General features: G+C 48.8%; 1 protein-coding gene across 2 annotated transcripts; it reads right to left on the reverse strand.

Annotated features, from left to right (window-relative positions):
* Positions 1-461: 461 nt before the first annotated feature.
* Positions 462-5,014, reverse strand: mycn (MYCN proto-oncogene, bHLH transcription factor). 2 transcript variants are annotated; one of them, XM_062412090.1, is made up of 3 exons: positions 4,894-5,014; positions 3,812-4,469; positions 462-1,450 (listed from the first exon to the last, which is right to left on the reverse strand). In XM_062412090.1, the coding sequence occupies exons 2-3, from the start codon at positions 4,446-4,448 to the stop codon at positions 684-686; spliced, it is 1,404 nt and encodes a 467-aa protein (XP_062268074.1). In that variant the 5' UTR covers positions 4,449-4,469; positions 4,894-5,014; the 3' UTR covers positions 462-683. The 2 variants fall into 2 exon arrangements, with proteins under 2 accessions (XP_062268074.1, XP_062268073.1); XM_062412089.1 differs by having other exon boundaries at positions 462-1,453.
* Positions 5,015-11,906: the final 6,892 nt, after the last annotated feature.

Here is an 11,906-nt window from a genome sequence, read left to right on the forward strand (position 1 = left end):
TTGTGTGTCTTTTTTGTCATTTTTTTGCAGTGGTGAAGGCAAAAGTAAATGTGCACTGCTTCTTGTACGTGAAACTCTCCAAAGCAAAGTGCCCTCGAACACCCCCCCCCCCCCCCCCCTGGGAATCACCTGATCCCGGGCTGGTGTCACAGTGAGTACAAAAAAAAAAAAATGAAACCAAAAGACAAGATACAAGTAGAAATGATATAAAAACCAGAGGAAGGGAAGACTATAAAACAAAAGTGTGTCCTCGCTCCTTCCTCCATCTTTTTTTTTTTTTTTTTTTTAAGCAATCTTTCTATCTTTCCTCAACGTGACTCGATTGGAAAAAAAGTTTAACCCTAAACATTCTTAATGTCAACAAATGTGCAAAAAAAGTGGCGGCAGTGAAAGTCCGAGCATCCCTCCAGCAACCCCCCCCCCCCCTCCTCCTCCTCCTCTTCCTCCTCCTCCTCCTCCTCCTCCTCCTCCTCCTCCAGGTGTGTGCCGGCATCTGAAGATAAACATCCTCTGAGATATTGTGTTGGTGTGTGCACATATACAACAGATATGCAGGCCTGTGTGTGTCTGTGCTGAAGTGTAAAGGCCTGTGTTGGGGTTGTGTCTGACTGAGTTGAGACAAGAGGTGGTGGGGGGGGGGGGGGGGTCGTATTGAGTGTTTCTGTGTGGTATCGGTTTGTCCCTTAGCGCGTCCTCGCCTGCTCCAGCCGGCGCATCAGCTGCTGCCGGCGGGCCTGGAGCCGGTCCTTCTCCCGCTGGAGCTTCGTCTCCTCCGCCTCCAGCGAGCTCACGTACTCCGTGGCCTTCTTCAGGATCAGCACCTTCGCCGCCTTCTCGTTGTGCGCCAGCTCCGGCACGTGGTCGCGCAGTGTCAGGAAGCTGGAGCGCAGGTCGTTCCGGCGCTGGCGCTCCAGGATGTTGTGGTTGCGCCGGCGCTCGCTGTCCTCCGAGTCGGAGCCGCCGCGCGGGCTGCAGTCGCCGCTGTTGCTGCGCTTGCTGCGCCCCCCCGACGGGGCCGAGCCGCAGGACGTGGAGGAAGACGAGGAGGACGAGGAGATGGTTCTGGTGGGTCGGGGGGCGTCGGAGGTCTTTTGCTTCTTTGGAGGCGGCGTGGGGTCGTCGTCCGAGGTGTACGGCGAGGGGGCTGCGTAGTTGTGCTGCTGCTGGTGGACCGAGCTCCTCTTCAGGATCAGCTCCTGAGGGGCCCGGCTCACCGACCGGCTCACCGCGCCGGAGCCCGAGGAGCCGCCTCTCGCCTCGGGACACTTGGGATGCACAGAGATCGTGACGGTGCCCGTGGTCATGGGCGAGGCCTTGTTGATGGTGGAGCGCCTCTTCTCCACCGTGACCACGTCGATCTCCTCTTCCTCCTCCTCCTCCTCGTCCTCGTCTTCCTCATCCTCGTCCTCGTCCTCGTCCTCTCCCTCCTCTGCTTCATCGTCATCTTCGTCTTCTGGAAGAAACAGAAAAACAGGAAGTGAGTGACTTGCTCGCTCCGACACACAAGCATTCTCGCTATGTCCTCATCAGTGTGTTCCAGCGGGTGACAGGTATGTGCGTGAGCGCGTAGACACGGGAGTGAGATCCAGAGAGAGAGAGAGAGAGAGAGAGAGAGATGAGAGAGAGAGAGAGAGAGAGAGAGAGAGAGAGAGTGTGGGAGTGAACCCGTTGCTCAACGTTGTTTGCATTAGCACAAAACCCCTTAATGCTTAGTGTCAGTCACTCCACTCGTCTACTCTGCAGGCGTTGACACGTTCAGTTTCAGTGCTGAGCAGACAGCCTGGGTTTCCTGCCTTTCATTCTCCCCCCACCCCCCCCCCCCCTCCTTGAAAATCTCTGCTAATCTCCTCCTGCGAGACGAGACACTTTTAAGTCCGATGCCGATTCGGTCTATCAGCGCAGCTCCCGTCTCGCGGACTCTGTGCGATAGTCGCTCAGGCGTTCGGGGACTTTACCTTAACTTTGACCCGCCGTGAAGTTAGAAAACCAAATCTCACGACGTGCTGAGCTCCTCCATCTTAATACCTGTGGTGCGGTACTTATCATCCCAGCCGGCGCCTTTGAGGATGAGAGGAAGTGGCCCATCGTGAGGCAGAGCGTGTGAGGCCCAGTTAAAATGCCTTTGTGATAATGGTTCTCATTATCAGCTCAGGAGCATCTGAAGAGTGTGGCATTTTACAGCTGACAGTAACCCACTTCAGACGCAGACTCACACTGTACACACACTGTACACACACACACACACACACACAGAGGCTGGTGCTGCCATCAAAACAAAGCCGGGCACAGCTGGGTGGATGTGGGGGCGTGGCTGGCTTTGCCACATGTGAGGCTGGGATTTAGCTGTTTGGCATTTGGCTCTCTGAATGGAACAGCTCATTTATTGGGGTTGGGGAGGGGTAGAAATAGAAGGAAGAGCATTAAGATCTCTGCATGGGAAGATAAAACATCAGCCTAAGTGGGTACTGAAGTCCTATTTCTATAGGAGCAGATTTGAAGTGTCCCCCCTTGGCACCGTGCTACTAATTTTTCGGGAGTGATGGAGGTCCCTTGTTCCAGTGGCTCATTCACAGGGATAAACAAACACTGTGGCGTTTACAGTCTGCGTTTCGGGGGTTGAGGACGCACTGAGCTCCACAACAACACAGAGGGACGCACATGGGGCGGTGCTGAGCGCGGGATGTTGGGGTGGCAGGCGATCGGATCACCACCCATTTTTAAGCCTCGGAGCTGGAGCGGCGCCAGGGAGACAGCTGTCGAGAGGGAGCGCTTGTTCAAAGCTGTCACCCCCCCCCCCCCCCTCCCCTCCCCTCTCTCTCTCTCTCTCTCTCCCCGCCCCTGCTAAAAAGAAGCAGCCCGGGCCCTCCTCCATCCTCTTTTCTTCCCCGTGGAGGAGGTGTTTGGCAGGGGCCGGCCGGGTCTGCCCTCTGTGCCAAGCTGGGGGCCTTTGTACTCCTGCGCCACAGCGAAAACACGCTGATAAGGACTCGTGAGTGTTTGTTTAGGGAACTCATGGGCAGTAATAGATGGGAGATGAAGTCTTAGGGCGATTAAACACACACACACACACACACACACAGCTCTCATTCCGAATCCAAACACATAACCACTTCCTACACTATTCCCCTCTGAAGATGATGGTAAAATGCGAGCGTGTCAGTCCGCGTTTCTATTCTTGTCTGACCAAAGAGCTAATTTTACTCCTACTGACTCGAGCAAGTGCCCATTCCTCCCCCACTGCGCGCAAATTGTCCATGAGTCCATGCGTAATGAAAAGCTTTCACGGCCCAGTGCGCCATCAGACACTTTATCAGCTCATCACATTATTGAAACACCTTTTCACAACCTGGTCCAAGCGAGGTCAGTGCATGTGTGTGTCTGTGAGTGTGTGCGCATGTGCGTGTGTGGCGCGTTATTGTTGTGCTCAGATGCCAGCCGAGTTCAGTAAGGCGCACAATTCCCCATTTTACTGCCATCTGCCGGATGAAGAGCCCTCTGATTACATAAACCCTCGTTCACTGTGTCACTTCTCAACTGTGTGCGTGAGTGTGTTTGTGCGTGTGCGTGTGTGTCTGTGTGTATTGCGGGAATGTGAAGAGGTATAATCCGATTCTAGGCCAGTCATATGAACAAGCTCCAGTCCCTCCAAATAGGCAGGGTAGTGGATAATAATAATAACAACAATAATTATTATTATTAAAAAATAATAAAAAACAATAACAATTATTGTTTTTTCTATATTTATGTTGTCATTAGAGTTTCCTCGTTAAAAAGGTAAACAAAGGCTTTTAGCGGATCTTCAGGTTCTTACCGGAGTCGCTGGATACGCTCCCGTGGTCCGTGGACGTGTTTACGGTCCCGGGTAAGTCTCTGCTGCAGCTCTTCTTGTTCACCGGGAAAGGGAACACAACCGCGGGGTCCACGCACTCTGTCAACGAGCTGCTGATGCTGCTGCTGCTGCTGACCACCTCCGGCGCCTTGACGCACGCGCTCCTGCCGCTCGCCGTGGCCGTGGAAATAGCCCTTCCGAGTTTCTCCGTGACCACCCGCTCCAGCTTTTCCCTGGCGGAGAAGCCACTCCACATACAGTCCTGGATAATGATGCTGTTGGGGTTAGTATCCAAAGCGGAGCCGAACAGGTCCCCATCGTCGGACGCCCCCCAGATATCATCCTCTGGCAGCAGCAGCAGTTCGGAAGCCCAGTCCAGGGGGTCCCCCAAACCGAAGCCCAAAGGGTCCGCTTCCGGGTCGCCAGTCGCCGGCTCCCCCGGTAGCGCGGCTCGGCTCGGGGAGAGGGGCGGAGTGGGCAGCAACTCGAATTTCTTCCAGATGTCCTCCCCCGGTGGCGCAGCGGCGGGACCACAGAAGTAGAAGTCGTCCTCATCCGGGAAGAAACACGGTTGTAGGGAGTCAAACTCCAAATCGGAGTTTTTACTTATCGTCGGCATTCTGTCCCACAATCGTAAAACCTGCAAAAGGAACAAAAGGCACTTTTAGTGTCCATGCTGAGGCAGCGTCTCTCTCTCACTCCTCTGTGTCACACCTGAAAACTGTGCTGCAGCAGGAGCCGGAGTCGAAGCCCACACACAGACACACAGCCAGCTCCACTGAATTCCACACTCACTCCTCTGTGAGCTTTTTTAAAACCGCACAAATCTCACAGGAGATTGTGCGTAAATGTGACCGTGGCGCACAAACTCGTGCCAAAGGACGCACCGGGTCAGCGCTCAGCAGACACTACACCAAATGTTACCGTGACACACAAAAAAATTCAACAACAGCAACAACTCAATCTAAGAGAGGTAATATTTATGTCAGAAAAAATTATAATAATAATAATAATCATAATAATGTTAAAACGTTTCCGTGTTTAGAAGATGAGAGGATGCTCACCTCGTCCTGACTTGTGATGATAGTGCGCGAACCAATTTTTCCTCGTATATCTCGCAGTCAGTGATACAGACACCAGATTTGTTGCAGTCATCTACTTTGGGAGCACAGACAGTCCTCTGACACACATTGTGGCTGGCTGCAGTGTGTTATACACCGAGTTCTGCGGGGAGGAAAACAGACTCCTCCCCTCACAAGCTGGAAGGAGGAGGAGGAGGAGGAGGAGGTGGTACAGTCGGGGCTCTGGGTTTTTGATGCAACGCGGGAGACAAGCTGGCTGGGAGCTTTCTTTCAAGGTGAATCGAGGAAAGATATAGTCTAAACACTGCGAGGAGGGTACGAAAGCAAACGAATGGACAGAAAAGGGGCTGGAAAGAAAAAGGGAGAGTGGAAGAGAATGGAGAGAAATAGAAGGAGGCACAGACAAAAGAAAGGAGGAACACAAAGTTCAGAATAAAGAGGAAGAATGATGTGTTATTGGTAGCCTCGGGCAAACTGTCTTTTCTCTCCCCTCTTCTCTCCGTTGGGATGATCGGTCGAAGTATAACCCCTGGGGCTGCTGGTGATTTGATGTCTTGGTCAGGTTGCTCAAGGGCACAACAGCAGCAGCAGCAGCAAACTGGATGCTGCTGCTGCTGGCCCCTGGGACTCGAACCGTCAGAGTTTGAAAACCCCCACACACATATATAACACACACACAGAACAACACACACACACACTGTACATGTTTTTATTACATCGTACATTTTATTACGTGTGTTGCTTTTGAGGAAATAGTGTTTGAAACAGTGAAAAGGCGTGTGTTTGTTTTGGTTTGGCACAGTCTGGATTAGATAAGTCAACATGTTTTGAAGCAATAATAATTTTGTTATATAATATATAAAAATAATAATACATATTTATGTATGTATGACATTGATAATCACACATTAATCCAGCTTTTACGCACAAGTGGTATTCATCTCACATGTACAGTCCAGATATTTACTGTACAGATATTTACTGTACAGATATTTACTGTGCAGATATGTTCACCCCCCTCAGTCTCTGAATCTCCTTCTCTCTCTCTTTTGTCTGAGCGCCAGCAGCATCCCCTGCATCAAAGGCTCACTGCGCCCTCACACGGACGCACAGGGGACTGCACACAATTACGCGCACCGCAGGCTGAGCGAACCCAGACAGACAAAGACATAAAATCACAGAGTGAACAGAAAGAAAAACAACAAACTCCTCTTCGGCCAGAAGGAGCAGCGTGTTTTTTTTCCACAGCCTCTCTCTCCCTCTCTCTCTCTCTCTCTCTCTCTCTCTCTCGCTCTCTCTCTCTCTCTCTCTCTCTCTCTCTCTCTCTCTCTCTCTCTCTCTCTCTCTCCCTCTCTCTCTTTCTCTCTCTCTCAGACAATGGAAGCGCAGGACGCAGCCGTTTGCAGCTGCCTCCTCCGGAATAGGACGAGGATCCGAGAGGAGCGTGTTACGTAACCGCAAGCGGTGGTTGTAGCCGGGAGTCATTCCCATTCCCTTTTCTAATGACAGCTTAGGAGGAATGGTGCATCTGTAATTATGCGCACAGGCACACGCACACACACATAACACACACAAAGGTCCTGATAGTGACTTATTCAGGGTAAACGTTTCCCAAAATGGATTCCAGTTGAACTCCAGCTGTGAGCAATGTCCAGTTATTTCCCGTCAGACAATGGCAGATGACCAAAACAGCTCTTGTGTAGTCAAGGTGTGTAAGGAAAGAAAAAAATAGGCTCTTGTACTTTCTTTGTTGGCTTATTTCAAAGCTTTAAATTGAACAAATTCCTTTAATTGACTCATTAAAAATGTGTTAACCAATTAACTGATATCACAGACACTCCTGAATTTAATAAGAATATTATGTAACACGAGAGACACACTTTTTTACTCTCTGCTTGTTTTTCTTTTCGTCTTCTTTCCCAATTTCTGGATCGAGTTCAAACGACCAGTGAAAAGTGAGAATGTGCAGCTGTTTTCTCCTCAGCGTAGGAATAGCAGGGAGTTTCCAGTCAGCTCCCAGGAAACTGAGGAGATGGTTCTGAGAGTCAGAGAAACTCCCCACAGGCCCGGCTCCGTCCGCTGTGTCTCCAAACTACTGTTCAGCTCTGACCCGGCAAGCAGCGGCGGCTGCGGCGGCTTCCTCTGCTGTGGAACGCCCCCGAGAGTGGGAGTGAGAACAGAAGAGAAAGTATGTTTTGTTTTTTTTATGTCCAGGGCTGATCAGGGGGTGAGAACAGGAAGTTGCATATGCTGCCACTTGTTTTCCAAGCCCATGGATGAAGGAATATGGGCTGTGTGGTGTCGTGGAGCGTCCGGGGCTTCGTCCACACAGAAACTGACTATCACCTGAAAACCTACCACCAGGCCAGTGTAGAGAGGAATTGCTTGAATCATTTCTTCCCTTCTACCCATGTAAGAAGTTCTAACATTTTAAAAAGCAGAATTTAACCGCCCAGCCACTGTAAGGAAAGACAATAGGGTCAGGAACACTTGTAATTGATTATCCAAGTTGCGTTTGGCAGTGGTAGCCGAGGCTAATGCCGGTGGTTTTCTTCCGGAAGGGGGTCATGTGGTCACGTGAAGACTACGTTGTGACCGGAAAGACTCAGTCGGCAAACACGTGTCATCGTTTCCACACATTTCAGTTTCTGCCCGTCCAGGCTAAAGTGCTGCTCTGGAGGTTTTTAAACTAAAACGGAGCCAGTGGCGATTCACAACTTCTCAGCGCATCCACGGCAGAGCAGATTAGTTTCGAACAGAAGTATGAATGAAGCCTCGGCTGAAAGCGGTGAAGGCAGCTCACACAGTCTGCTCACGTTCATCACACTGAATTTGCTCCAGATGTTACGGCTCAAGCGTCACATCTGCTTACAGCTGATTTGTATTCACATCAAGTCCAACTCCTCCATCTTCCTAAACACATGCATTCAAATAAATGGAAATACTCACGCTCCCGTAATGTCTGCAGCTTCTCGGCTCCCCTGTTGTTGTTATTATGTCTCAATCACACTGTCTCCCTCAGTGCGATTACCTGTGGATACATTAAGTCCACAAATGTAGACAGAGGGACACGGGGGGGGGGGGGGGGGGGGGGGGACTTGTCAGAGGAAGAACAACACTGGAGTCTTTGCCTGTTGTTTTTATGCCCAGTCTCCCTCCCACCATTCACCACTGGACCGGGACATGGATGGTTAAGCAATTAGGCCAGTTTGGATAAAAGATTCATAAGTCATCCCAGTGGATAGTGCAAAGACAGGCGTTTGGTGAGTGAAAAGTCTGCTGCAGCGACTTCAGGAGTCAGTGTGTTGTTGTCAGAGAGAACACATATCAAGTCCTGTCATATCTGTAGTGAATTGTGTGTCGCGTGTGGATGTGTAGGTCCAGAAAACACACAGAAATCTACATGCAGCCGTCCACATCACCTCGGTTCACCCACGAGATGAGAGGATACATCTTATCTGTGGGGACGCTCAGTCATCGGGGTCATGGTATCTGCAGGAGTCGTAAAGAGTGCAGCTGGTTCAGATACGTGGACGACACCTGGGTCCAAATCAAAACACAGGAAGCCGATGCCTTCTAAGGACACTTCAATGCAGTGGATAAAAAACACAAGGGTTCAGCCGGGAGGAAGTCCGAGGAAACAGAAGCTCAACATGGAAGTGTATAGGAAACACACACACTCACACACATACACACAAGATGAGAGACTTTGTTACAAGTACCTGAATGTCCTATGCACTTTATGTCTGTTGTGTTTCTATATGGCAGCGTTTATGTCCGAGACAAATTTCCCTGGGGACATATAAGGTAATCTGCTACGTTGTGGTTAACACTGTTAACTCACAGTAAGAGGGTTCTTGGTTTGAATCCCAGCTCGGCCAGGGACGTTTCTGTGTGGAGTGAGCCTGTTAGCCCGGCTCCAGCCCGAGACCCTTACAGGATAAGAATATAGATGAAAGAAGGATCTGCTGTTCTGTTGTTGCTGGTGATTTTCATTTTAATCCATTTCACTCGTCTCCAGAGCAAATACAACGAATGTAGCTTAGATCTGATAAGTTAGATCATTACCCATTCCAAACAGGCACTGCTCTCGTTTTTATCATGGATGAGGAATCTTTTATGTATCCTCCACTTACAGTAATAATCCGCCTCAGCTGATGAATCATGTAAGAAGAAGCTCTTTATTTTTAAGCCAAAAGTGACTTCATCCAGATTTTGCGAGCGAGTTGCAACACAGCCCCCAGAGGAACCGGTGTGAGATCTTAATTCCTGAATTCCTTGGTGATCAACCCCAGCACAAATAAAATCTTTCAGTGATAGATAAGTTATTTTCAATATAAACCACTGGGAGGGAAGAAAAACGTTTAATTTTCCCATCTCGTCTATTTTTAGGGGACATTTTTCCCATCAAGTTTATTTCGGGAAGAAAAATCCACGACAAAGTATTTTGGCGCTTTCGATATGTGGATTCTGAGAGTGCCAGAAGTGTGCCTCTGTGAAGGAAGTGGGGGTTTGTCTTGTTAGATCTTGCCCCCCTCAAAACTGTCTATGAAGTTCCCCTGCAGCTCTACCTGTGCAATTAGACCGGCACCTCAGATGATTCACGCGGCACGTAAACATCACTTTTTTCCACTCGAGTAATGCTTGTGAATATCTCCACCAGGATTCCTGCTGCGATCCATTCCTCCCGGCTCTAATCCTGCCTTTGTCACAACAGCACATCGTGTTTGGAGACGCTTAAAACTGGATATTAAAACACAGTCCTCCTGGGAAACATGCCTGTATTAAGTAGAAAGTATTTTTTTTTTTACAGGAGAGGTAATTTATACGGTTATATCTCATCGGTTGGAATATTAAGTAGCTGTGTCATCACAACATGGTGTAGATTTATCTCAGGATGAGCCTGAATACCGGTTTGCTTTGCTTATGTCATTGAGGGTTTGCCGTGGAGGAAGTAGCAGACAGGCTACATTAACTGTAAGAAATGCAGCTACCCACCGGTGGAGCAGGTGAAGAATGCATTAAGAGATTTCACGCCGACTGGAACCAGGCATCCTCTCTCTCTTTGTGTGTGTGGGGGGGAGCTTTTCTTCACTCGTCTTCCTTTTCTCAACTTTGGCTGAACAGAAAAGTTAAGATAAGAAACTGATCATTTGAGCGATGGTGTGAATTTTGCTTTTTCCCCTACCGATGTTTTTTCCCCCTATTGATTTCTTACAATATCAATGATTTCTGTTTATTTATTCATTACATTGATCCGTCGCAGCCTTCACCAGTTCCCATTAGAGCGTAAAATGGGAGGTTACTGTGGATCACTGGTGTTGCATGGATCACATTACCAGTTATGGATCAAGTCATGGCCGTTGGATCAATGAGCTCGGACCTGAAGGTGAACGTCGTTAGGACGCCTGACCATCAACTGCAAGTTGTCAGGAATTAGCAGCAGCAGCAGCAGCAGCAATATGAATCCAGTTGTTTTGAACATCAGCGTCGGACAGCTGATCCAGAGTCAGCACGGTGTCACAATGAAATATGCACCCTCTCTCTCTCCCTCACCCCTTCTCAGAAAACCCCTCCTGACTCGCCCCATGGGAGAACCGTTTGCTCCTGCTGTTTAAAAGTGTCCCACGTAAATTGTGTGTTGCCCTGACAGCTTTACAGGCCTATTGTTGCTCTTCGGTGAGTTTGCAGGGCTGTGAATTAGGGGAAGGAAGCCTCACTTGACTGATGTTGAGTTACACAGACCGCGGAGCCAGAGCCCAATAAATAAACCTCTGCTCCAATAAGACTTAAAGGGTCCGTCCATCAATCGTGCCAACGAAAGTCCAATTACTTTACCTCCTTTTGCTTTGTTGTGTCTCCGTGAAGTTAGTTTGTCTGGGTGTGCAGCTCTCACTAAGTGGCTGCCTCAGTCCTCAACATACTTTCACGACTTTTTGAGTGACAGCTCACATGGAACTACATTTTTCTGTGTCTAACTTAAGGTGAACACACATTTTTACCATTCTTCCATGGCACCCTCGATGCTGAGACGCCCCAAAGTTGATCTTGATGCTTTCACAGGTTTTGCGGGGAAAATGGGGGTCACATTATTTTGCATTCAGATTTTGTGTATGAATATATTTGTATCAAAATTTCCAGAAATGTCTGTTGGTTTTTTTGTCTGTCTGAAGAACGCATATCTAGAAAACATTGATAGAATTACTTCCTGTTTAGGAAGTTGTCTTCACAGTAAAAGTGAAAAGAATAGCAAAACTTTTATTTGATTTTTATTCAAAAACAAACTTTTTAAGAAGTCATTATGGAGAAGCTGCAGAATCACTTTGTCTAAGTCCATTGGAAGCCACTTCCTATAACGTGGGGGCTCCTGGAGCGAAAGCTGTTGCAAGGTGAGATAACGAATTATCCTCCTACATAAATAAATATCTAAGATTTGCAGAAACAGCCTCCATCAGTGCGTCCCATCATTTCAACACAGACGCTGAGGATTTCTTCCCGTGTTGAAAGCGAACGCGGAGGAAGAGTAGTGTTGTAAGTGGCGCGTCTGTTTCATGCCTGTGCCGGTGACCTCCCCTAACTGGTTAGTGCAGCTGTTGCTCAGTTTTGATAGAGGCCCCTGATAGCAGATAACACATAATGCTTTTTTTTTTTTCTCTAATCATAACATGACGGGCAGCGATGTGGGTTAGAGGGGAAGAAAAGGAGTGACACGGTGTTATGCTAAGTGAGTTGTTTATTGTGATGAACACTGATGGAGACTGTGATACCTGAGTCTTTGTTTGGAGTAGTCTTCACCCCCTCCTACACACACACACACATTACACACAGACACACAGACAAGGACTCTATGTTCCGTCACGCCGCCCTCACGTGTAAGAGCAGGTATTTCATTCTTCCACTTCCTTTAATTTACATGTGTTCACATAAACCACATAACCAAACAAACCCTTGGCCCAGTGAACCCTGCGAAGCCCTCCTGGGATGTCAATGAGCCC

The sequence above is a fragment of the Platichthys flesus genome, chromosome 18 (genome assembly GCF_949316205.1).
Source record: "Platichthys flesus chromosome 18, fPlaFle2.1, whole genome shotgun sequence".
Classification (NCBI taxonomy): domain Eukaryota; kingdom Metazoa; phylum Chordata; class Actinopteri; order Pleuronectiformes; family Pleuronectidae; genus Platichthys; species Platichthys flesus.